Below are 26,213 nucleotides of genomic sequence, written 5' to 3' on the forward strand. Positions count from 1 at the left end.
AGCTACTGCAAAAGAAGAATAAGATGAAAGTACTTTATTGAGCATTGCTGATAGCAATCCCAGTATTTCAGCAAACTAATTTCTTTTGCTATTGAAGTCTTTGCAACTTCTGAGCAGCTTTAAACACCTACTTCACAGTGGATCTTTGAAATTCAGCAGAGCAGAAGCCTTAAACTAGAAATGTGCCACCTCTTCGTTCTGTGAAACTAAGCTTTGCTGAGAAACACTACTTCTAGAAATCAATTTTCCATTTTGTGTTTGTATTCCTCAGGAAAACTTCATCTGTATGCTAAAATAATTGAACACGAATATTATCAAGTTGGGCATATGGGATGTCAAACATCATGATGGGAACAAGCACTGTACAGCACCACCCACACACTCACTCTAATAAAGGACAGGGAAGAAATTGTAGTCTGATCCATATTGCAGTTAAATGTACTAGAATGTTACCTTTAAAAAGGTAAATTATCTAACTTTAACATTAAATTTAAAGTCCAAGGTTTTGGGTTGGGAAGCTTTGTATTAAGGTTTGCTAGGAACTTGGTCTTATCTCATATATGTGTTAAGGTAGTGTTTTGTGTGGCAGGGGAATTTTTTTTATCCTTAAAAGTTCAGCCTTGTTCAGTGCTTGGGGTGGAGAGGTGAAGGTGTGGTGGGCAGCGTAGCCAAGCAGATCAAGTGGTCTGCTGCCACTGATGAGGGGTGGGTTCTGCTACTCTTCATTGCCTGCTATCGGTGGTCTCCATGCTCTAGTTCCTGTCTGACAATGCCGTGAACCAATTCTGTTCACTAATCTAGCAGCAAAGTGAATAGTTTTCTGCGAAGCCATTAAGTTAAGTCAATTTACTGTGCAGTCAGACGAGCATCAGTCAGTACCAGGAATGGTATAGGACTGCGTGCTAGGAGCAGTGGCAGAGTGGGGAGTTGGACTCTACCCATCTGTGGCAATGAGCACTTAGATTGCTCAGCTATATCATGTATCCGCATTTGAAGGCTGAACAAATAATTATTAATTTAAAATTCTAAGAATTCTATTTAATTTCATTTCTAGTTTTTTATATTCAATTTAATATTAGAATATAAATATAAAATTAAAATAAAAATATAAATTCCCTACAAAATATGGTGTCTGAAGTATTTAAAAATAACTTTTCCTAAGTACGTCATTTGCTGCCAGTATGAAACTGAAGTAGAGTTCTTGACAGAATTTGTTTTGTGTATGCAGTAGCATAAGCTTGTGTGAATTTGAAAAAGGCTCAAAACAACTAATCAGCTTTTGAAGTCATGTTGTCTTTCAATTTCTGCTTGAATTGCTTTTAGAGAACTAAGTTTTACTCTTGTTGGTATGTAAATTTTTTTTAAGTCTTTAGTAATGTTTTGAAAAGATCCCATTTGGAATCCCCTTTCTTCTGATTTCTGTGTTTTAAGGCTTTTTTCCTCTCTAGTGGCATCAGTAGCTCAGACCCTTGAAGGGATTCATATTTTGTCTCCCAAGGATAGACACTCCCAATCTTGATTTTTCTGTTTTCCCAGTTGCAAGTAGGACTTCAGGGGTCTCTGCTACTTCCCACCGTAGATCTTCTGGTCATTTTTTGTTCTACAGCCTTTTGTTCTTTCAGTGATTGTTGCTCTCTTGATTTCCTGGTGTTTCAGAATTAAAAATGGCCTCAGCTCTATCCTTTTTGTTATATAGAGATCCAAAAAGTTTTGTGGAAGAGAAGAGAGTTGTGTTCAGAGATGAAAGGCTGCTAGCAAATATTCATTTGGTTCCAAATTGTGCGTACCACTTTTGCAACTTCTCATGATTTGGGAAAGTGTGTAGTGATGCACTTTAATAGTTGATGCATGTGTAAATGGCATAACACTCTTAGTCTGTCATCAAAGGTAAAAAGAGTCTATGTTACTAAAATATTTGTATTTAAAGCTGAACAGAAAATTTCTTTTGGCTAGAAGGATGACTGTGTTGGATACCAGAAAAAGAATTTTTTTTATCCTGTGGTTAAGAGCTTTTTTCCCTTTCTGAAGGTTTCATGGAGACAGTGTGAAAACAAACACAGAGAAAGATAAATGTTCTTCACTTTTAAAATGTCGTAGTGTGACCCCTCTTAAGAAGGTTTTGAGTACTTACATAGGTGTATAACAACTTAACTAAAACATATTTTTACAATCAGTTTTGAGTGCAAACCTCTTTTAATATGTTTATGTGAACTTCACATAATTTGACACTGATTTACATTCCATCTATCTGATTTCAATTCTGTATGTTACATTGGGGATTTTTTTTGTTGTTTCTGTCTTAAAAACACCACTGCTTTTGAGACCATGGCTTTGCTCTTTTGAGTGCTGTTTACTGATGATTAGAATAGACTAGACTATTTCAGTTGGAAGGGACCAACAACGATCATCTAGTCCAACTGCCTGACCACTTCAGGGGTGACTAAAAGTTAAAGCATGTTGTTAAGGACATTTTCCAAATGCCTCTTAAAACACTGACAGGCTTGGGGCATCGACCACCTCTCTAGGAAGCCTGTTCTGTAGTTTAGCAGTTTTGTAATCTTAAAACTGGTGGTGTGGGGGGTGGGTGGGTTTTTTTTTTTTTTGCATAGCTGCATCTGTGAAATACTTTAAGTGATGGATTAAAAAACCAGCCACCACATATTACAGGAGAGGTTGAATTAAATTGATTGTTAGTAAAACTTTTAGGAAGATATAATCAAAGGCAGGGAATGAGACAGATTGAAAGGAGAAATCGGATAATCTTCCTTCTTGTACTGTAGAAACACAAGTCAACAATTTTTGAGGTAGTTTTGCACAGATACAGATTCATACCCTTCTTTTATGTAAGTACTTTTACATTTTAACTGGTAATAATGGAATGTAATTTAATAGCTGGATGTTCAGCAAGGACATGTAGATGCTGATCTACAGTTGTCTTAAGGTTTTCTTTGGTGATTATAGAGATGCTGAAGTATGAGAGCAGTTTGGCTCTTGCTATAGCAAACAGCTTCTTGCTTTAAACTTAGAAGTTGTTGTATTTGTTGCCATTTATATTATTGTTGATTGTACCGCAATGAATATAAATTTCCATCCTTTCCCTGCCGTGGATGAAGTCCCAGATCTGAGTGCCTAGTCCCTACAAAAATCTGAGCTCCATTTGAGAAAAAGTGAGTTGACAGGTAACCCCTGCTTCCCCACCTCACCTTGCTGTGGCATTCTGTGCTATAATTCCATATTTTCCATATTCAAACTAATACAATATCTGGAAATGTTTGATCAGTATAGCAACAAGTCTTCATGTTTAGAGTGGAACAATTTTTAATTGTTAAGTTAAAGCATTTTTAAGAGTTTGAAATACTTGTAGGTTCTTGGATGCTTTCTAGTTGTGTGTTCCTGCAGGTGGGAGGGGGGGGGGGGGGTGTCTGTTCTGTAGTCTGTATTTTGAAGTTTGGATTGAGATTCCTAAGCCTGCTATGTGGAACTTCCCACTGTCATAAAACCATTTCTTTGTTTTTATTTCCCCCCTAATGGAACTGGTGCTGTAATGACACTATTGCAATACCCCAGAATGTGAGCAGTAGGTGATTTTTGTCAGGTGATGACATTTCACTCTAGTATCCTGGCACCCTCAATGAACTATTTTCAGGACTCCTCTAAAGTTGAGGTAATTGGCTGTACACATAGTGCTGCTGTTTTTTCTGGTCTTTCCCTGCCCACTAGATTTAAAGACTCTTGTGGGAGAATGAAGATGTTAAAGAAGTGGTGAGTATTCTGTCTACCAGATGAAGCAGTCCTGTTGAAGAGGCCCATGCTGGTTTTACATTAAACTTAGCCTAATGAAAAGATGGATTTTCATGAGGATATTGTGCCTTTTGGCAGCTGAATTTGGTTAGCTAAAAGTGAAATTGTGCTCATAGAGTATGCTATGTTAAATCTGATTTAGAGTGAAGGGGGTCTTTGTAGCTCTTAACTGTGTGGATTAGGTTAAGAAATCCTAGAGCCCACTTCCTTGTTTGGGCTAAGTAAGAAATGAGTAACCTCAGGGTACTTCTTCCCCCCTACAAGACAAGAAAATAGAAGCTAGAGAGATAACTAGCTCGCCTGCCTCCACTTCAGAAATCCCCAGCTGCTGTCACAAACCTCAAGAGGCTTAGAGGCAAGTGTCTTAATTGCTTGTTCTCCTTTCCAGTATGTGCACCTTCCATATCCAAACCTCTTAATTATCAGCAAGAATGTGTGATTCCACACACCAGCAGTTGTGATCTTTATTTTCATTTTCTTCCTTTTTTTTTCTTAAGGACTCTTGTGAATTACTTGGGCTGTGGATTGTGAGCTGAGAATATACTACAGCACAGTAGTAGAGACTGGCTAACTTAACTCTTGTGAATTTGAGTTTACTTAGAAAGTGTGTATTTCATTGCAGGACTGAACTTCTAAATTTCTGTGTCTGAACCTGCTGATCCTGAATTTCTTGTGAATATAATTTTGTGCTGTAACATGCCCAGTAATTTATCAACTCGTGAAGTGATTTCAACTGCTAGATTTGAGGGCAGTGTAGTGACAGGAGTTTTTTTGGCTACTGTGTTTATTACTTGCGAAAAAACCCCAAAAGCACTCAAGGAAAAACACTCTAAAACAAGGGAGAATGTTTGCCTTGGGAATCAGTTGAACATGTTATCCCCAAATGAGTACTTTTTGGCTTTAGGCCATTACAGTTTGTTTTCAGTTCAGCTTGCATGTTACATAAACTTGAAGCTAGTTTCTGTTTTGTGAGGTCTTGGTTTTTGGTGATTGTTTGGATTTTTTTGTTTGCTTTTTGTTTGTTTTGTTTAAATGATTTTTTTTTTTTTTTAAAGAAGTGTGGGGTCAGTTTTTAGATGTTTCCACATGTATTTTGACAAAGTTTATTTAGTTCTGGAAGAATGACCATGTAAAGCCATCTGACAAGGTAGGTTCTGGCAGTGGCTTCTTGTGAACAGCTTGCTGATGATGGTTGATACTCATTGACCATTTGTAAATCCCTTGTTTGGCAATGTTTGTTCACAGCTGTCATATAATGTCTCTGAACTTTCTGGTATAATAATTGCTGATGACCAGTTAAATGCTATGATTAAGGTTTGTGACTCATCGTGAAAGCAGCCTTGGGAAACTTGGTTTTTATCGTGATTTCCTCTATGCCCCAACCCCAGCTTTTGTCAGTCATAATGGCAACATGGCAGGTGTCTCTTACTACTCATTTTTCAGTAAGATACACATTGTGACCATTGGTATTGGTCTCTGGTCTTTGTGTGCCATGATGAGGGCTTTGGTAACTTTGAATTCTGATCTTTAAGTACATATTTTGTGTATGAAGATACTTAAGAGATGATTTTTTTCTCTCAACAGGTGGGAAGGAGAAACCAAAAACCAATGCAGAAGAGCTACAGATTAAAAAAGTTAAGAAGAAAAAGAAAAAGAAACATAAAGAGAATGAGAAGAGGAAGCGTCCAAAAATGTACAGCAAATCCATTCAGACCATCTGCTCAGGATTGGTTTCCGATATTGAGGATCAGGAAGCCAAAGGCATCATAGATGATCATCTTAAGGATTTCAATGGGAAAAATATGGATCCCAAGAAGGACTGTGAGTCCAAGATACCAGAGAACAGTGAGTTTCCATTTGTCTCGTTAAAGGAGCCACGGGTTCAAAATAAACTCAAAAGGTTGGACACATTGGAGTTCAAACAGCTGATTCATATTGAGCACCAGCCTAATGGAGGTGCATCAGTTATCCATGCCTACAGTAATGAACTCTCCCACTTATCTCCTGTGGAGATGGAGAGATTTGCAGAAGAGTTTGTGGGTCTGGTTTTTAGTGAAAATGAAAACTGTGCAGCTTACTATGTAATGGGTATTGTTCATGGGGCAGCTACTTATTTACCTGACTTTTTAGACTACTTTTCGTTTAATTTTCCCAATTCACCAGTGAAAATGGAGATTTTGGGAAAGAAAGATATAGAGACAACGACTATGTCAAATTTTCATGCTCAGGTAAGAGGTTATACATTTTACTTTCTAAAGTCATATAATGGTTTCAAACAACTGTGAATGGGCTTTTTTTAGAATACAGTTACTGTTAGCTGTGCTGTGTGGATGATGCAGAAGACTAGAAACAAGAGAATTCTTTAAGTAATAAGTTCTGCAGTGTTAAAGATAAGGAGCCTATTAACTGAGACAAAGTTGGATTTTATGGGGGAGGGGAAATGTTTGCATGCATGTGTGTGTAGGTTTCTTTGGATTTGTTTCTGTAGCTAAAGCTTAACCATGAATTTTGGAGGGTTAAGATGATTCAGCTGTGGCTATCTGGGCATCTGAACTGTAGTTAATCTGTATGAAGTTCTTCATAAAACTGAAATGCTTTAATACATCAGAAGAATGTTGTACATAAAACCCGTGTTAGGGCACAGTTAATTATTTGCATTTGTAGTTTGAGGCTTCTAAATTTATCTTTAAAGGAGTACTTGCTGGTGGTTAATGTAGCTACTAATTTCATCCTTACCCCATCACATTACCCCACAGTTAGTTGTATTCTCTTGAAAGCTCTTAAGTTGTGGCAAAATGGCAGGCAGCTTTTGAATCTTTTTTTTTTTGTAAATTTTCCAGAAAGAAATGACTGTATACTCTCTTAACAACAGCTACTGATTAAACATCACCTCTGCTATTTATTAACTTGCTGTAGAAGATATATTACCGCTGCATATAAATGATTTATATTTGAGGTTTTTTTAAGTTCAGGGGGTAAAAAAAAGTTTCTAAGTTTCTTAGATTGCCACCTAGGTGATGAGTGTATTATGTAAAGCCCATACAGATACTCTGAAACAATTTATGAAGAAATTCAATCCTGTTATATCAACTTTAGCTCATAATTGCCTGTTTAACTCCCTGTTTGTGAATTTAGATGTTGTATGGAACACTTTTAAACTGTTTTAGTCTTTACTTTTTAGTCAGTTATGAAGAGTCCAAGTATAAGTTAAACTGTCATCGTTTTGGTGAAAAACATGCTTCCCCCCCCCTTTGGCTATGTAAACATTTGCATGGAACACTTGCATTTATGTACAAATTTCAGGTGTGTGTTATCTACAAGGATATGCAGAAGTAAAATGTTGCTGTAGGAGAACATTTGTGGTGCTGATTAAGAAAACATCCACTGCCACGGAATATGAATATTCTATGAAATATATTTACTTTTTTTTTAGTATGTAAACTGAATCATTACTTTAATAGTAAAAATCACAGAACATGTTATGGGCAGCTACCCAGAGCTGCTCTGTCTTAAGTCATTTTATAAAAAAAAAAGCTGGATCTGCCTTTTTAAGTATGTTCTTTTAAGTCCAGCCTGTTGTCCTGGGCAGCATTAAGGCAAGCATGGCTGTGTCCTAATATCTGCCCTGAAGAAATAGTTAAGAAAAGCCCAAATTTTATTTTTGTGAATTATAATGAAATTATTTTACTGAGAGGATGGATTAACTTGGTATTGCAATGGTATCATCAATATCTGCAGTTAAATCAGTCCTGTGTTTGTTGGGGTTGAGATCATAATTTCCCATTTTCCTGTAAGTGAAGGAGGAACAGAGAGAGAATGCAGTAGATGAAAGAAGCCAAACTGTATTACTGCAGTGTTCAGCTGGTCAACTTCATACTCTGTCTTCTAACCTGTATTGTACTTGGCTAGAGGTTTAGTTCTGTTATCTTCTTTTCCTTTGTTTTCTCTCAGTTTTTCGGTTAGTTTTCATAGCATTTTATCACTTGTCAGCATTTGGTTGCTTGACAGAATACAGCTGGCTCCTTGTATTTTTTGCTAACATAAAGGGTGTAGTGTGTATAAATAATGTATACAGGTGTACGCCAGACTTACTCGTATTGTCTTCTGCGCAGCATTGCTGTTTTCTGGAATATTTAAGCCAGTACCTTGGTTGCCTAGCTATTGATTCTATTTTTCCTTATTTCATTATTTTTTGTCTTATTCTTGCTGCTTTTTTTGTCTTACTCGGGTGATCTGCTACAGTTGAAAGGTTTTGTTAGCTTAGTATTCTCCTTTCTGACTGGGGCCAGTATCAAAGATGTCTAGGAAGGAGTATGAGAGTCTAGTAGTTATAGCGACACTGTCAGAGTGCTCATCCTCCAGGGATATGACAGGAGCTTTTTGAATCTGAGCTGTAAATTTTGTGGTTTTAACCCTCAGCTGTATTTTTCTTTTCTGTGTGTAAATTTCTGATTTATTAGTATCAGTTACCTGTCAGTTTTCTGTTTCTATTTTCCTTTATAAAAGGTACTAAGCAATTGCATAACTTGTTATGTTTTGTGCAGATTGATAATATTTTCCTGTCTCACCGAGTTCTTTGTGAATCTTTTAAGGGGTTTCTAATGTGCTGTTGCAGTATATTTCAGTGCAATTTTACGTGTAGTTTTCTGTTCCTACATTGCAAAAGCTCTGTGCTGCTGTGTTCCCTGTTGTCTTAAGCTGCCTGAGCAATGCCTAGCACTTGTTGTATAGGCACAGTTGAGATGTGAATCACTTTCTCATGTCTAAGTAGGAACTTAGTTTTATTAAGTCTGTTTTGAGTCTATCTCAACCTTCTTTAGCCTTAAGAAACTTGGGTATTGCTTTGCTAATTAACTAAAACGCTGAAATGAGGCTCACTTTAGTACTTGAGGTTCTTTGGTTGTTTTTGAGACCTCATTGTAGCACATGTAATCAGTCTGACAAATGTTAACTATTTAAAAAGATCTAATAAGTATAAAAAAAAGGGTGAGCTAAGCCTAAAATGGAGAGTATTATAAAGTATTTTATCAGAATTTTTGTTTAAGTTGATTATTTCAGTATCTACTCAATCTTCCACCTCCTGTTTTGCAGCAGATGAAGGGTTTTTTTTGCTTTAATTAATGCATATTTTCAAGTCACTGAGTTCTGTGGTAAGATGCAGATTCTGCAGTATATTCTGTTGGTGAGATCAAAACTCTTGGAGCACTTCTAAGTCTACCTGGAAAGTCTGCATCTCTTGAGAAATTTACTTAGTTTTCACAATTGTGGAGTTGAAAATGAACTCCCCACAGCTTCCTAATATACCTGTGTCAGACAGAAGTAATATAGTTTCACTTGTTAAACAGCAGGCACAGGAAAGAGGAGTTTGTTGTTGGAACTGGTTCTGTCTCAGCAGAATTAGCTTTTAAATTTTGGGGGGAGAGGAATTAGGGAGTTTTTCACCACCTAGCTTGGTTTAAGTACACCTTAATTCTTAAAATTTTTTAGGTTAGTGGAACAGCTCTATTTCTGTGAACTGTCTGTAAGGCTTAGCCAGACTGTTTCTATGATTGGGCAAAACGGAATTAGTGTGGCTATCCTTGTAGCCAGTAAGTCATTCTTTCTGGTGGTGGAAAATTGTCTGCTTCAGGTACATCCCTGGGCTCCATTGTGTAGAAGGCAACAGCTGCATCAGTTACCTGATAGCTATGAATCTTACTTGTCAGGCTTTTACCAGGATTTCAAAGAATGTAAATAATAAACTTTTGCCACCTATTTGAAGCTTACATCAGTTAAACTATTTAGTGCTGTTGAGGCAAATACCCTTAATGTTTTGAACCCATTACTGTGTCTTCATGCTGGGCAAGTGTAAATTTTTACTGCCTTGCTGAAACCCCGAAGTGTACACTTGGTGTTTAACCATAACAATGCTTAGCAGATTGATTTTTACTGTGCTTCAGTCTTGTCCCAGTGGCAGCTTCTTCGTACAGGTGAAAAAAAATGCTGAGCAATACTCAACAATTCCTGTGCTTCAAGACAATATTGACTATTTTTAAGACATATCTGGCAAATGCTTGTCTGATGTGTTTGCTGGAGAGCTCTAGGTGATTCCACACTTCTCAAAGAAATCTGTTGAAAAATCTTTTTTTCTTGATCGTCCTCTTATCTTAATCCTCCTGCCAGTGCTTTTATTCTGATCTTTAGTGGACAAGGCAAAGAGTTTTTCTGCTTTTCTTTCAGTGTTCTCTGTATTTCAAGATTGCTTAACAGCTCTTCCCCCCCCCCCCCCCCCCCCCCCGATTCAGTAATTTGAGTTATTTCAGTCCACCATTACATGTTATATCCTTATTGGTCTTGCTGCTCTCCCCTTACGTTCTCTTCAGTCATCCTTATTTCTCTTAAAATACAGTACTGAAAATGGACAATGTCTGCCTTGTGTATTGTTGTCAAGGAGTATGAGAAGATTGCCTTAAGTGTCTTGCAAATTATTGCTCTTTATCTATTCCTGCCTTTTTCAGAGCAGTTTGTGATCTGCTGTAGCAGCAGCTCCTGCTGAGTGAGTCACTCCCCTTTTCATTTTTATGTAGTTAATTATATATATGGGAGTGTAGTTCTTTGCTTTTATTCAAATTGAATTATATCTTGTGTATTCAGATCTCTTTTCCAGTTTATCAAAGATCTTGCTAGTTTTGATCCTTTCCTGTAGTAGGCTTGCAGCTTTGTGTTATGTGCAGGTTTCATAAGCATACATTGTGTTCAGAGGAAAGATCCTTGCTGCATGCCACAAAATTGGACCTTTTATATTGGTAGTTATGTGAACACAGACAAATTAAGTGTCCAATGTTTGCTGTTACTAGACCATGTTTCTGTAGCAGTTTTAAGAGGATAATGCAAATATCAAATGTCAAGGTATATATTGGTCCTTTGAAAAAGTGTATGCTGTCATAGAAAGAAAGGTTAGTTTGACTTAATTGTTTTTTTTTTGACATGTCCATATTTATTAGCTTTTACCATCTTATTTTCTAGATGGTTAAGACAGACAGGAGTATCCAGCTAACTGTTTTTTTTTCTGGAAATTGAAACTAGGCTAAATGGTCTCTAAGTCTTCTCTGTCTTGCTTCTCTTGACATCTATTTCTTAGAAGATCCTTATCTTAAGAGTTTATCTTTTTCCAGCTTTGAAGAATCTGTTTTGTGTTTTTGAGTTCTTACTGATTTATTAAAGCTTTGTTTCTTTTTACCCTACAGTAGGAAGGCAGTAAGTTATGTGAGGATATTCATCATTAAGCCTATTTAGTTCAGGAAAAGTCAGTTGTATTTTACGCTGCTCAGAGTGCAGTTAGTCAAATTGTCAGACCCCATCTAGTACCTGTTGCTGCTAAAAGAGAGTGTCCTCCTTGCTTCATTCCTCCCAGCTGCGTGTTCTTCTGCCAAGCTGTGGTGCTTCTCAAACTGGTGAGCCAGTTTGTTTCATTAATCCACCAGAAAACTTAACCTACTCCTGAGCGATTGGTTTTATTGCTTAGTTAGCAAACTATATTAGTTTATTATACCAGCGGTAGCTCAAGGGTGAGTGTGGTACTACACAATCAACCCCATTCCATAACAGCAGGCAGTTTGCATCTTCAGAGAAATAATTTTTGTTGGTTGTTTTTCCCAGTCTGAAGTAGCTTATTCCATGTTGTCTATGTTAACTGTGATGGACACTGGATATTCAGGTAGTCTAAAGAATAACGTGAGTATTTTGGAGGAAGAAATGCAACAGTAATGATAGTTCATGTTTGTGTTGTGACTTTTCAAAAGAATGGTTGTCCTCATTTCTTAAAATTCTGGACACAGAGCTTTTCATTCCAGTTCTCTTTTAGCCCCTTTTAGTATTATCTTCTCTTTGCTGTCCTCCTTGTTTAGCTCTTAAAAGTTTCTTTTGCAGAGACGTTTTTGCTGTTTACTCCTTTTCTAATTTGTGAAATCCTGCTGGAAAATATTTGTTCTTCTAGTATTTGAGGGGAATTGTTGAAAATATTTTTCTTTAAAGAAAACCTGAAATAATGGGTTAGTGTTTCTTTTTCTTATCATTAAAGATTTATACAGTGTCTATTTCCATATACTGTGTTATTTTCCTGTGTTCTGGAAAGAGTTCTTTATATTGGAACTATGTGTCTCCTCAGTTGTGTTTCAGTAGCTTTCAGTAGAATTTTGTGTTCAATAGAACTCGCTCCTTTAAAGCTTTTTGAATGTTTGGTTAGTTATTAAAAAGTTTTGATTGTTTTTAGCAACTGCGTGCTGTTATCCAAGTTCCCTAAAGTACAGCCTCTTTCCCACCCCTCCCACCTTCTGGATGATGAAAATTTGAATTTTAGCTCTGTTAAAGCATATATATTGCCTTATTCCTTTTTTTATCTAATAATCCATAAGACTTGTGTAAGAGACTTTTTTGATGGATGATGGTAGCCTATTGTCTTCCAAGCAAAGAAGTATTTACTTATTGAATACCACCGAACAAAGAATCAGTTCATGTGGAATGACATTAAAAATCTGCAACACGTGCTCATTTGTTTTCCACTTAGAAAATAGTTGCCTTTCCAGATTGCTTCTTGACAGTTTCAGCCAATAAATATGAAATGACAGTTGTATGCTGCTCTTTTTGGTCACATAATCTGTATTAACAAAAAACAAACCTAAACAAAACCGTAGAAGTTTGTACTGGCAGCTTGGACAGGATCTGAGACTGAACCTTGTCATAGATCTTCCTGAGTTACAAGAGTGTAATAGCTACTTTGCTTTCACAAGATCATTTTCCATGAAGGTATCTAATTGATGCTATTCTTAAATGATGGTTTTTTAATTCTTTTTTGATTGCTTCACTGTTTTAGTGTTGCTGGAATTCACAATAATAGGTCATTTTGCTTTTAAAAATGTCCGTCCATCCATCGTACTATTTCAGGATTTCAGCTGCAAGGTGAAATGTGTGAAGTGATAAACTACAGTGGTAAAAGGACACTGGAGGAACTATACTGCACTAGAAATCTTGGGATCGTATTTCCAGAAACTTCCAACTGGGAAATGGTATATTTGTTGAAATTAAAGCTTTAATGATAATGGATCACATTTGAGTAATGCTAGAATTGTCAAGGCATCTTACTCTGATACCAGAATCCTGACATGAAAAAAAAAAAAAGGTACTACATGTGGTTTAAAAGTAAAGAGTAGCCAAGTAGATTGGCAAGTATTTTTAAGCTCAGAGCCATTTTGATGAATATTTGTTTATTGAAGTTTTGATGCCTCAGTATTGGTTCCCATTTGGAACTGAAAATATATGTAAGCATTGAAGGATTTGAAAAGAGTTGGCAAGGAACAGAAAACCTTTTCTGCACTTGTTCAAAATGTACCAAATAAGAAAGAATGATATGTTGCCCCTTCATGACTATAGCGTTTGAGATAACACATTTAGAGGAATAAACAGTGAATGTGAAGCTGGATGTTTTCAGTTCTAAGATAAAAATGTGTAAGTGCATTGGTTGTGCACTTGTGTAGTGAAATGGAAACCCACTGTTCCCTCTGATCTCCCAGCATATTTTTATGGTGATTTAATGTTTTTGTTGGTCTTTGGTGGGGCTTTCTTTGTGGGTTTCTTGAAATTATTTTGGGTTCAGTGAGTTTGGATTTTTTTGTTGTTCTATGAGGACTGCTTTTCCAGACTTCCTGGTTTTAAAGCTGAAAAGCTGAAAGAAATTTAAACCTTTAAAATTCTTGCAGGAAAATGTTAGAACTTCAACTGAAAAAACCCCCCACCCCTTACTATATTAAAAATAGGAATTCAGTTGTGACTTGCCCCAGTTTACACTTTTTAAATTAATCTCTTGAAATGCTTGGTTTGTCTGGACTGTTCCTTCCAGTTTGTTTCCATTTTCTGTTTGAAAAAGACATCTATAACATATAGTGTCTAAAATGTTTCCTATCTGTGTGATGATAATGCTCAAATATATTGTTGTCAGTATTTTTTATATATATATATATTCAGATTTAGTCTTCAGATTCTTTTAGACACCAAGGTGTTTATGCCAAAATATTTGCTTTCTAGAACTCCTTACTTAAAACTGAGCAAGTGGAGTTACACTAAGCCAGTTGATGCCATACTAGTCACAGAAGCAGATAATTCTCAAATTTTACTAATTCTGAATTCAGTTGGTTTTACTGTCCTAATTTTCCATTAACTTGATGCAAGAGAATGACACAGTGTCCTTTTGCGTTTTTAGGTGACATACTTCAAATTTAAGCTACAGAAGAAGGAGGAAGTTAGGCTGTCGTATTTATTCAGCTATATGTCTCTATTTTACCTGTCTACTGTATTATACTGTATTTCATTGGTGATATTTTGTGTATGCATATTGATTCTAATCATGTTGACCACCTGCTAGAAAAAGTGTGTATAACTGATTTCTTCTTTTATTCTGGATTTAGATTGTTCCAGCTATTTATTTGAGCAAATTTGTAACATTCTAAAAACATAGTCACACTGTAACCTGTAAAACTACATTCAGGAGTATTACCTTTTAAAAGGTGCATAATATTTGATTTCTGGTCAGTGCATAATTTAATATATAGAGTTTGATGAAGAAGTACTGGTTTTAGTACATCAGCATTGTTTTTGTGATTTTAGAAATATATAGAGGAATCTTCTTCTCTTCCTATGAACAAACCAGCCAAAGGATATTGACAGTAAAAGGAAAGTGTTGCTGTTATCTAAAATGCCATAGATTATATTTCTTTTGTTGTTGTCTTTAAGAGGATTAATTTTTACTTTTGTGATTGGTCAAACATCAATGGAAGGTTTTTGGTGTTGTCTCACTATTATTTAGTACCAGTCTAATTTTGGAGTGAGTGAAAATTTATTTTGTTTGCCAGCTTGTTCCTCCCTCTAAGAATGATCTCACCTTTTTATATTTGTTTTTCTAATTCTTTAGCCTAATCTAAGATAGTGCCATTTAAATAGCAACACCTGACCTGAGACTAGAGTTCAGGGTGCTTTAACCCAGCCCATGAAAGAGATGAAATAGGAGTCACTTTTTTCACTGGCAACAGCTGCCTGCTCTTCCAGATTCCCTCTTGTTCTTTCTGGCCAGGCATTAGTCTTTATGGCCGATGTCTTTATTTAATTCTTATTTATATAATTTCCTAAAATAAATAAATATATTTATTCTTCAGGTAACTTGTGGATTAAAATCAGATCAGTTCCCTAAGCTGGCTCCCTGTCTGTCTTTGGAAGACCTAATGCTAGCAAGAAAGAAGGGAAAAAGAGCAGATCTTCCCCTTTTATCACCAGCACAAATTTATTTTCTGTTTATGCTGAGTCTGGATGGGTCAGAGTTAATTTTCTTCATAGCAGCCTATTATGGGGCTGTGTTTTGGATTTGTGACTAGAGCTGTTGATAACACAGTGGTGTTTTGGCTATTGCCGAGCAGCACTTGTGTAGTGTCACAACTTTTTTTTTTTTTCCCTGTTTCATTCTGGAACCCCTGGTGAGTAGGCTGGGGTGGGCAAGAAGCTGGGAGGGGACATGGCTGGGACAGCTGATGCAAATTGACTGCAGGGATGTTCCATGTCATATAACATCATGCTCAGCAATAAAAAACTGAGGGGGCCAGGAGTGAGCATTGGTCTGGGAGGTAGCTATTGCTTGGAGACTAGCTGGTCATCAGTCTGCTTGTGGGAGGTAATGAGTGGTGATAAAACACCACTTGGTGTTTTTCCTCTTTTCTTCACTTTCCTCTTTTCACTTACTAAACTGTCTTTATCTGGACCCATGCATTTCCTTGCTTTTCCTGTGCTCTCCCATGTCTCTCACTGTTACAGGGGTGGTGGTGGTATGAATGAGCAAGGGGCTGTAAGGTACTTAGCTGCTGCCTGGGGTTAACCCACCACGGAGTTCTTAAATGCTCAAACATTTCATTCTGTATTTGCAACAATATGACTCTGAATATGGTCCCAGAAGAAACCGCTCATCGTTTGTGACTTTGACATTATCTTAGCATTATTTTTGGTATTTCACCTCTCCTGAGCTGGATCTTGAAAAGGAATCTGTTCTACCTGGTGAATGAGGGGAACATAATTGATCAGGAGAGCTAGGAGTGAATTGGGATGGACAAATAATGCTTAAAGAAGTTGAGCTGATCTTTCAGTTTTAACGTTCAGTGATATGGTCTTTTGAGGAATATATAAGAAATTTCTTAATTGATCTATTTTAAGCAAGGATTATGTTGCACTTAAACACTTTGCTGATGTTATGCTTCACTGCCAACACATAGTGGTACCAAAGCCAGACAGGTGAACTGATCATCTGAAAGCTTCACAGCCTCTCCTAACTTCACTTCAGTTAGTAGTTTTTGGGGCAGTTGTAGAGTTTTCAGTTGGAGTAGTTCCACAACTAGTTTATCATAGACTATGCGAATGATAGAATCATTTAGGTTGGAAAAGACCTTTAAGATCATTGATTCCAACCATTAACCTAGCACTGCCAAGTCCACCACTAAACCATGTCCCTAAGCACCACATCTGCATGTCTTCAAAAACTTCCAGGGATGGTGACTCAACCACTTCCCTGAACAGCCTGTTCCAGTGCTTGACAACCCTTTTGGTGAAGAAATTTTTCCTAATATCCAATCTAAAGCTCCCCTGGCACAACTTGAGGCCACTTCCTCTTGTCCTATCACTTGTTACTTGGGAGAATGGTAGTGATAGCAGAAGGAAGCAAGGAAAAAGGCAAAAAATGATTCGCTTTAATCAGAGGTGTAGATTAAAATAGCAGCTTAATATCCTGGCTTGCAATGGTGGCATTTTAAGCCTCATACCAGTGGAAGAAATGTCCTTTTGCATGTTAGGTTTATCAGTGAACAATGTGAGTAACAGATTTACGACTAACTGTAGCTTCAGAAACTGTTTTTTAGGGTACTTTGGAATTGGTCTATACAGTAAGCCGATAATTACGAGTCTCCCTTCCTTGTCCCAGTGCTTTAGTTGTGTGAGCTCCTGGTGCTTTGTGCCAGTGCAGGTAAAGCTGAGGACTGAGCTGATGCTGATTCAGCAGAAATGCATGTTTTCTGATGTTTTATCACAAAATCACCAGCTGTTGGTACAAAAAAAGCTACAGGAATGTATGACTAAGGATTTGGAGAATAGGAGAATACTCTGTTCTAGCAGTACTGCTCTTTTCAGTATGGCTGTGATGGCTTCCCATTACATTAGCTCAGACTTTTTTTTTTAAATCCTACTTCTAGTCAGTCTTCCATTTCCTGGGTGTGTATGATGACTGAGATGATCTTAAGAAGAGTATTTGGTTCTGCATTTCTGAAATGCGTCTGGTTACATCAATCTGGCTTCTCAGAAGGGCACAGTATTTTTCCATGTTGTATGATTTAGTCCTGTTTTCAGGAGCAACTGCTAATTCTCCTCTGCGCTGCCGTAATTGCTAGGAATTTTAATGGTCTGTTTGGGTGAGGACCATAGCTAAGCAGTACTTCATTAACTGTTTTCCTTGCACCTTTTTTCTTTTCTTGCTTTGGATGCAGAATGTCTAGAGATGCAGTGCAAGAGCCTTACTTGGTTTGTGCAGTAATCCATCTGCTCTTCCATCTGTTCTAATCTGGTCATATTTCATCTAGTAATACTACTGTGTCTTTCAGCTTGTTAAATAGGAGATCGGAAGCTTAAGGGGGAAGTGAATCCTCATCAATCTCATGCCCAAGTATTTTGTTGATATAACATGACATCGGATTATTGAAAAAAACCCCTTATAACAATATGTGATTCTGTTCAATTTCAAAATAAAAGATTTTTCATGAGAGGTGTCTGTTACAGCCCTTAAAGTTTTAAGGGAGCACAAGATGTGTTAGCACAGCAAAAATGAAGGAGTATCTGTCATCCTCTCTCTTCCTGTACTAACTCTTTATAAGCCTTGTCTTCCCTGTGATAAATAGCTCCAGTTAATGTGCTCACACAGAGGCCATACTGGAGAGGATGATCAGCAGAGGAAATGTTTGAGTTTAACTAGTTGCAAGTCAGGGTTCTGCCTAACTGTTACAGGAAAAAGGTAAAAATTCAGCTAGACTGGAGTAGTCTGGGTAAGAATTCTTATTTACTAGTTACTGAGCAGAACATACATTAATAGCTGTTCACAGTTACTACTTAGGAATATTATTTTCTTGAAAGGCAATAAATAGTTACTCAATCTTACCTTCAGACTTTAAAATAAATAAAATACCAGTTGTCACGTATCTTTAATAAGAACCTGTGTCTTTTCGTGATGAGTTTATAGTAATTGACTTAATAATAATCTTAAGTATACTGAAGACTGTAGGACTAATATCAATCAGAAAACACAAGCATAGAGATTAAAGGTGTTTATTGAATGTAGACTTTGAGCAGTAGTGGACTCGGTATAACTTTTGCTGTCATATTCTACTTGTAGGTAAAAAGAACATACTCTCATGGTACGTATAGAGCTGGCCCAATGAGACAGATCAGCCTGGTTGGAGCAGTTGATGAGGAAGTGGGGGATTACTTCCCTGAATTCCTTGATATGTTGGAAGAATCACCCTTCTTAAAAGTAAGGACAGAAGGGAGTGGGTTGGGACAAGGGGGAAAATATACTGTCTAGTATTGTTATAATAAAGTGAGAGTATGTGATACTTAGATAATTGAGGGGTCTAATAAATGTTTTCATCGTGACAGATAAAGGCTGTTTTTAAAAAGTTTTTCAAGTAACTCACTTCAAAATTGTGGCTTGTATTTCCCATTAGTGTACACTGCCATGGGGAACACTTTCTAGTTTAAAATTAGAGAGTCGTAAAGACAGTGATGATGGTCCCATTATGTGGGTACGTCCAGGAGAACAGATGATCCCTGTGGCTGACATGCCAAAGTCACCTTTCAAAAGGAAGAGGTATGTTGAATTATTTTGCTTGATAAATGTCTGGTTAGTATTCTTTCTCTACAAATTAATTTTATCGGAAACCTTTTAGTGGTTGATACTGTATCTTACATAAATTTCTGTAAATCTTTATCTCAAAATATACTTTTAAGTTGCTTTCTTTTGTAAGGATGTGGATTTTTTTTTTTTTAAACTTTTACTGTCTGGCCAAGTAAGCTGCTGCTCCTTTTTGGAGCTTTAGTAGGAATTTAAGGTGAAAACTGCAGGGAAATGTGAACAGGCATACAAATACTGAGGTATGCCATGAGACTGGAATTAATACCCCTGTTCTTAAATGTGAGTGGATGTTTAAAGACCTCAGGGATAAGGGCTTTTCTTGTGTCTGAAAGGTAACATCTCTGTGTCTGAAAGGTAACATCAGGTAATACTGAGTATAAGAACCAGCTTAAGAGTAAGGATGTCCTCTGCAGAACTTGGAATATTGTTTGTCTTGAGAAATTATGTCTTTGGGGTTCTCTTGTTTAAAATTCAAACATAAAAAGAGAGCACACAAGAGGTGGAAGCAGAGTCAGGTGCCTCAGAAGGAGTATAGAGACACTGTCCAACCATAAAGGGGATGCAGTTAAAGCCAAAGATCATCTGGAGTTGAATTTGGCAAGGGATGTGAAGGGCAGCAAGGACTTCCACAGGAATATAGACAGCAAAAGAAAGACTAGGGAAAATATAAGGTGTCTACTGAATGGAGCAAAGGGCCTGGAGGCAAAGGACACAGAAAGGGCCAAGATGTTCAATGCTTTCTTTGCCCTTGTCTTTACCGGTGAGATTTACCTTCAGGAATGCTGGGTCCCAGAGACAGTAGGAATGTCTGGAGCAAGGACTACTTTCCTTCAGTGGAAGAGAATTAGGTTAAGGAACATATTAGACATAGAGATTAGACAGATGCAAGCCCATGGGACCTGATGGGTTGTACTCACAAGTGCTGTGGGAGCTGGACAGTATCATTGCAAGGCCACTCTTGATTGTCTTTGAGAAGTCATGGCAATTGGCAAAGGTACCTGAGGACTAGAGGAATGCAAATGTCACTCCAATCCTTTAGAAGGGTAAGAAGCAGGACCTGGGGAACGGCAGGCTGGTCAGACTCACCTTCATCCTGGGAAGGACACCATTTCAAACATGAGGGACAAGATGATCATTGGGAGTAGCTAGTATTAATTTATAAAGGGGAAATCATGCCTTATCTACCTGATAGCATTCTACAACAAAATGACTGGCTCACAGAATGAGAGGAGTGCCAGGGGTGGTGTTTATCTTGAATTTAGCAAGGCTTCCCACACTGGACACCTGTCTCAAATAACATCCTAATAGACAAATTAATGAAGGACAAACTAGACTGATGGATAGCATGGTGGATCAAGAACTGGCTTAACTGCCATGCTCAGAGGATTGTGATCAGCAGCACAAAGTCCAGCTGGAAAACAGTGGCTACTGGAGTAACCCGGTCATTGATACCTTGCGCCAATACTGTTCAACATCTTCATTAATGGCCAGCATCATGGGACAGAGCACGCCCTCGGCAAGTTTGCAAGCGATAGAAAACTGGAAGGAGTGGTTAATGCACCACAGGGTTGCGCTGCCAGTGAGAGGGACCTTGAGAGGCTGTAGAAACGGCCCGACTCGGTGGACACGCGAAGTTAACGCAGGGATGTGCAAAGCCCCACAGCCTGGGAGGAATAACCCCCTGCACCAGCACAGGCTGAGGACCAACTGGCTGGACAGCAGCCCAACAGAGAAGGACTTGAGGGTCCCGCTGGATGACAGGTTGCCCATAAGCCATCAGTGTGCCTTTGTAGCAAAGCAGGCCAGCAGCCCCCTGGACAGGATTAGGAAAAGCACTGCCAGGAGGTTGAGGGGAGTGATTCTTTCCCTCTGCTCACCACTGGTGAGACACATCTGGAGTATCGTGTCCAGTTCTGGGCTTGGCAGTCCAAGACAGACCTGGGCATACTGGAGCAGATCTGGTGACGTAAAAGGCAGGCATGGGAAAACTGGGATTTACACTTAGAAAAGAAGGCTCAGTGGGATTGTACCAATGTGTTTAAGCATCTGATGGGAGGTTGTAAGAAGGACTTTCTTCAGCAGTGCTCAGTGACATGACCAGAGGTAATGGGCACAAACTGAATTACAATAACTTCCATTTAAAACAAGGAGAAAAAAAAAATCACTGTACAGATGGTTGAACACTAGGACAGGTTGCCCAGAGAGCTTTTGGAGTTGCTCAAAACTTGACTGGATGTGGTCCTGAGCAACCTGCTCTAGTTGAGTGAGGGAGGCTGGGACTACACAGTCTCCAGATGTCCCTTCCAACCTTGGATATGTTATGATTATGAAGAGCTCTTGGAAAAATGTAACACATGATGTTGGCTCCAGGTGGCCAAGAAAATGGTCTTGTGGCTCTGTTCCCGCTCTGCAGCGTTCCCTTCACTCTCATTAAACCCTGAAGAAATAATCTTTTGCTGCTTCTCATTCCCAGTTCTGCAACATGGAACTAAACACACATACACATTTCCCAGCGGTTTGGTAGAAACATGAATGATGAAGAATGACTTCAGGGACAATTGAAATGTATATCTAATAGTCAGGAAGCAGCAAAGGCTGTCAATTCCCTGTCAGGGGCTGACCGTGGTGGGGCCCAGTCTCACAGTTCCTGAGGAAGGTAGGTAGGGCAGACCTGGCGTTTGGGGACTGGATTCAGCCCAGACTCCAGTGTGTCAGGGAAGTGTGTGGTGCTGGAGCAGGTCTGAGGTCAAGCCAGCAAGTCAGTCTGCCAGTGAGGATCAGGTCCAGTGACTTGCCAGGCAGGTCCATCATGACAAAGCCCTTCTGAGGCCAAGCTGGGAAGCAAGTCTGTGGCCCAGCACACCTCTGGCTGTGAGGTGAAGACCAGTGCTCCTGCAGCATGGCTCAGGCCAGGACTGAAGGCCCAGGCCTGAGCTTAAATACAGCTCCTGGGCTCTTTGTCTGGGTTTGTGGGTGGAGACTGCAGGTGAGGCTGCTCACTCATTAGGGCCTTTTAGTGCACTCAGGGCCCTGATGCTGTGCTGTTGTGTTTTGGTTTTTTTTTAAACTTTTTTTTATTGCATAGGTATTCTGATTTTTTGCATAGCCCATCACACTTTTAATTTGCCCTAAATGTTACTGTTTTTTCTAATTTGACTACATGGTCTTACTGAAGGGAGAAAAACAATCCTATTGGCTATGGTGGACGTTAGGTAATTAAGAGAAACTTCTGTATCACTAATACTGTTTTTCTTATACAGAACTACCAATGAAATAAAAAACTTGCAGTACCTACCTCGAACCAGTGAACCCCGTGAAATGCTATTTGAAGACCGGACACGAGCTCATGCAGATCACATAGGACAAGGTTTTGAACGACAGACTACAGCTGCTGTGGGAGTATTGAAGGCTGTGCACTGTGGAGAGTGGTATGTGTCGATTGCCCTACTCACCTAGCTGTTTGAAAAAATATTTGCCTGAATTTCCATTTATAATTGGTAGAAGGAACACCGAATAGGTTAATCTAGTATTAGAGATTTAATGAAGACTTAGTAGATACTGGCCTTCCCCCACCCTCCCCCATCTATGTGCACTAGATGTGTTTGTCTGCCCTCTGCTACATTGCATACAGTTGTGCCGTGTGGTTGAAATGAGAAAGGTGCCTTGCAATGACACTTTTAATCTATAACTGAGTTGCTGTAACTGAGTTAATGTTAGATGTAAAAACACCTCACACTTTGTTTTACTTTACATAGTGCATATGGACTGATGTGAGTTTCTGCCTCAGGGGTGCACATCAAGACTTTCTGGCAATTCTTTGTGTTGTCTGGAGATGAGCAGAATTTTTATGCTTCTGCTTCAAAGTCATGGCTGTTATAAACCTGATTTATTTATGGTAGCTCACCCAGAAAGAACCCTGTCAGAGGCTGTGTGATATTCTTTGGTGTCTGTCTCTGGAATTCCTATATGAGATTCAGGAAATGAATGTATCTCACTTACATCTGTTTATATTTTAGCCAAATAAAAAGCCTGTAATCATGGGCTTCCTGGCCCAGATCTAAGAAGCATTTTTCAGGATCTTCTGATCCTGGTTTGAGACAATGACCTTAGTTTTGGAGGTTACCTTTGAATACATAAACACTAAAAACACCTTTTCCTCTTTGTGTCTGTCTAGAAATGAGAAGAGTGAAATCCCTTTGGATGAAATGATGCAAATTTGTGTTAGAGTGCATGAGTTCATTGAGACAGAAAATCGAATACTTGCTGTTGGGGAAGAACTGGATTGTTCTGATGTTAATGTGTTTGTATTTTGGGCTCTGAGGTTTTGCGGTTCAGTTCCTCTGCAGGTTGATGATAGCTGAAGCCTTAAACTTCCTGCTTGCTCTGATTGTGAGAAGCTGGAGTGAATTAAGACTGAACAGTGGTAGCAGGGCAAGATCTGAGATACTGTGTAGATCTGATTATCTTAAATTACAATTTGCACATATATGAGTGAGAGAGAGACTCAAAGCTTTATCAAAGAAAGGAAAAAAACCCCCAACCAAACAAACCAAAGAAAACCCCACTCCCCAAACTTCTGTGCCTGTGGGAATTAATAAAAATTTAAATTTATAGTAATTTAAGTGTCTGTGGGAACTTCCCATTCTCATCCTATACCTTCATAACAAGATTCTCTTCCCTTGGAAATCATTACATGTTCATTTACATTCTAAAAAACAAATTTTCTGGCTTTTTAGATCTAAACCATTATCTTCTCTGATATGTTGGAACCTGTGGAAAAGGGTGTCTATGCAACTTCCATTAAAACTCCTTTTAAACTTGAAAAAATAAATGAATCAGTAAAAATAAAAATTACGTAGAATAAAAAGTGATCTGAAAATAGGCAAAACTAAGCAAAACTGTCCAACAAACTTGAAAGTACTTCAAGTACTTTTTGAAAGTTTGGGGGGGGGGGGGGGAACTATCAGCACTTCAGTGTAAGGACTGAAAATTTATCTTTTAATGCAGAATAAAAAATTTGGGACTGATATATGTAGAGGAGGAAAATATGTAACACAATCAACACAAAAATTATGTATTTCAAGCTTGATTTGACCTCAGTGATAATTTCTCCTTTCCCTTTCCACTTTTTTGCATAATTTTGAAAAGCCACATCACTGTACTTACATGAAGAGAACTAATCAGGGCTTAGGATAATGAAGCATCATTAATGTAAGACATTAAAATAATTTCAGATACTAGCTTCACTGTAATTTGTAAGCTGTGGGTAGATTTATTTTAAGGGAAACAACATGCATGGAAGTTGGAAAAATCTGGTGGGTTTTTTTGTTTGTTTGTTTTTGTTTGTTTTTTTAAGTCTGTTTGAGTAGTTGAACAAAACTGAAAGTTGGAGATATTCCAGGGGTGATCAGGGTACTTATTGCAGTAAAAATGCACATGTTCTAATGATGATATACCATATGTAAAATTCATGTGTTCTGTGAGGAGAAAACAAAGCAGTTCATAGACTTGCTGAACTGAGTTGTTAGTTTGTGTTTAGTTAGTATAAAAATGAATTGGGTGTGCAAAAAAAGCGTTGTTATCAAGAAGTTGCTGTAGACTTTAAAGTGGGATTTATTTAGTAGTTGATAAGCATGAATGCTAATGTTAGGTAGGATAACTAGTGTCTTTCAGAAAAGACAGGAACAGAACTGTTGAAAGGCAAAAAGCAGTTTTGGGGGATAGAGCACAGAACTGGAAACAAAACATACTATTTGGAAGAACAAAACAATAATTTTTGCTTTCCCAGATAGGACAGGCTCTTGATTTGAGATGTTTTGTAAAATTACTGGATTATGATCTTTTTTTTTGTTTCTGTGAATATTTGCAAATTGTAGAAGAGCTCTGGCTATTGCTAGCAAACATTTTAAAGACTGCACTGCATTGAAGTCTGATAAACGCTGGGGTTGTGATCATGCTGATTACTTAATGCCATTTTTGTAGGTGTACCAAGCACGCTTTAGAATTTATGAAAAGCCAGTGAAATTTTAAATTATGGAAACTTTGAAGATTTGTACGTGGGAAACTTGGGTGGGTTTTTACAGGAACAGCAAAAGGCACTTCATGGCGTTGTTGGCAAAATTAAACCCCTCTATCCTGTGCTTCAGCAAGCAGCTTTTCAAGTTTGTTCCAGAGCGTGAAGTTGTTAGTGCTTCTCTATAGGATCATAGGAATTTGTTATATTATACATTAGGTCAGAAATATTCATGGTAAAACCTGTAGTCTTGAATCTGTTTTGAAAAGTTACAGCAAAAAGAGTCCAGCCCTTTCAAAGAATGAGGTTAAGGAAAAAAAATTATTGCCAAAAATAGTTCTAGCAGTGCTCTAGTAGGGACTTAAATGGATTTTTCTGAAGTCATCTTGCAGTTCTGTTTGGATTTACTGTCTGTTTTGGACATCTGACTGAACTACTCTGCTACTGTTTTGCATGGGGGACAACGTCACCCTCTAAACTTTAGGTTTTACAAAACAGAATCTCAAAGTTGCGCTAAATATCAAATCTGCAAATGCAGAATTACAAATTATCTGGCAATTTTTCTCTGTTGTGTTTGCAAAAGGAATGTCATGTTTTGTGATAGAGGTGCAGCACAGAGTTGGTAAGGCATACTGTTGTACGTATATATAGGGGCTGAGGAAAGGAATGATTTAAAAGAATCATTAACTATGTCCTGTATAATGGGTAAAACAGAGTAGACACTGCTGTGAAAACATTGCTTTGAAGTTCTTTTAGTATGCAAATATTCTTTGTATTTATTTTAATTCTTAACTTCATTTACAAATATTGTTAACTCCAGGTGCAGATACGTATTTTAAAAAAACCCCAACAACATATCTGCATTATAAAAAGTAGATTAATGTAGCTAGTATTTTTTTCTTTTTGCCAGAGATGTTTCTGTAAGCTTTTTTCTTTCAGTGCTTAAATCCTCTTTAGGAGTGCATAGACCAAAATACAGAGAGACATTTTAATCTTTGTAAAATTGAAAGTAAAATATGTTGTCCGAAAATTCGCCCTAGTGTGCTTTCAGTAGCTGATCTGGGATTCCCCCCTCCCCCCGAAAATAGCCTTAGACTGGTTATTTTTTGCTCTCTTGAGGTCATGACCTAAATAAAATAAACGTGTCTTGTCAGTTTAAAAAGCCCAATGAACTGTACCCGATTGCCTGCTGCTTAGAACATTAATAACCCCGTGTGTGTGTATATATATGTTGAAAGGCAAAAAGCAGTTTTTGGGGATAGAGGACAGAACTGGAAATCGAGAGAGGGAGAGAGATGCCCATCTTGCCCTTTTTAAAAGGAGCGCTTGCCCATCCATTCCGCTGTGAGCGGCGTCGGGCGGTTTTGCTGCATCAGCCCCTGCCCGGGCCCCGGCAGGGCGGAGCGCGCCGTGCGGCCCCGCTGCGGCCGAGGGGCG

The 26,213-nt window shown here is 38.1% G+C and overlaps 1 protein-coding gene across 3 annotated transcripts in view; it reads left to right on the forward strand.

Annotated features, from left to right (window-relative positions):
- Positions 1-26,213, forward strand: part of RSBN1L (round spermatid basic protein 1-like) — a 51,856-nt gene that overhangs the window by 22,822 nt on the left and 2,821 nt on the right. For 2 of the 3 annotated variants that reach the window (XM_010580926.1, XM_010580927.1), the window contains 4 exons: positions 5,386-6,029; positions 18,245-18,382; positions 18,576-18,718; positions 22,024-22,191. In XM_010580926.1, the coding sequence (XP_010579228.1) occupies positions 5,386-6,029; positions 18,245-18,382; positions 18,576-18,718; positions 22,024-22,191 (1,093 nt within the window). The remainder of the gene's footprint in view (positions 1-5,385; positions 6,030-18,244; positions 18,383-18,575; positions 18,719-22,023; positions 22,192-26,213) is intronic. The other variant, XM_010580928.1, reaches the window with a different exon arrangement.

The sequence above is a fragment of the Haliaeetus leucocephalus genome, unplaced genomic scaffold, assembly GCF_000737465.1.
Source record: "Haliaeetus leucocephalus isolate CR32 unplaced genomic scaffold, Haliaeetus_leucocephalus-4.0 Scaffold751, whole genome shotgun sequence".
NCBI lineage: Eukaryota > Metazoa > Chordata > Aves > Accipitriformes > Accipitridae > Haliaeetus > Haliaeetus leucocephalus.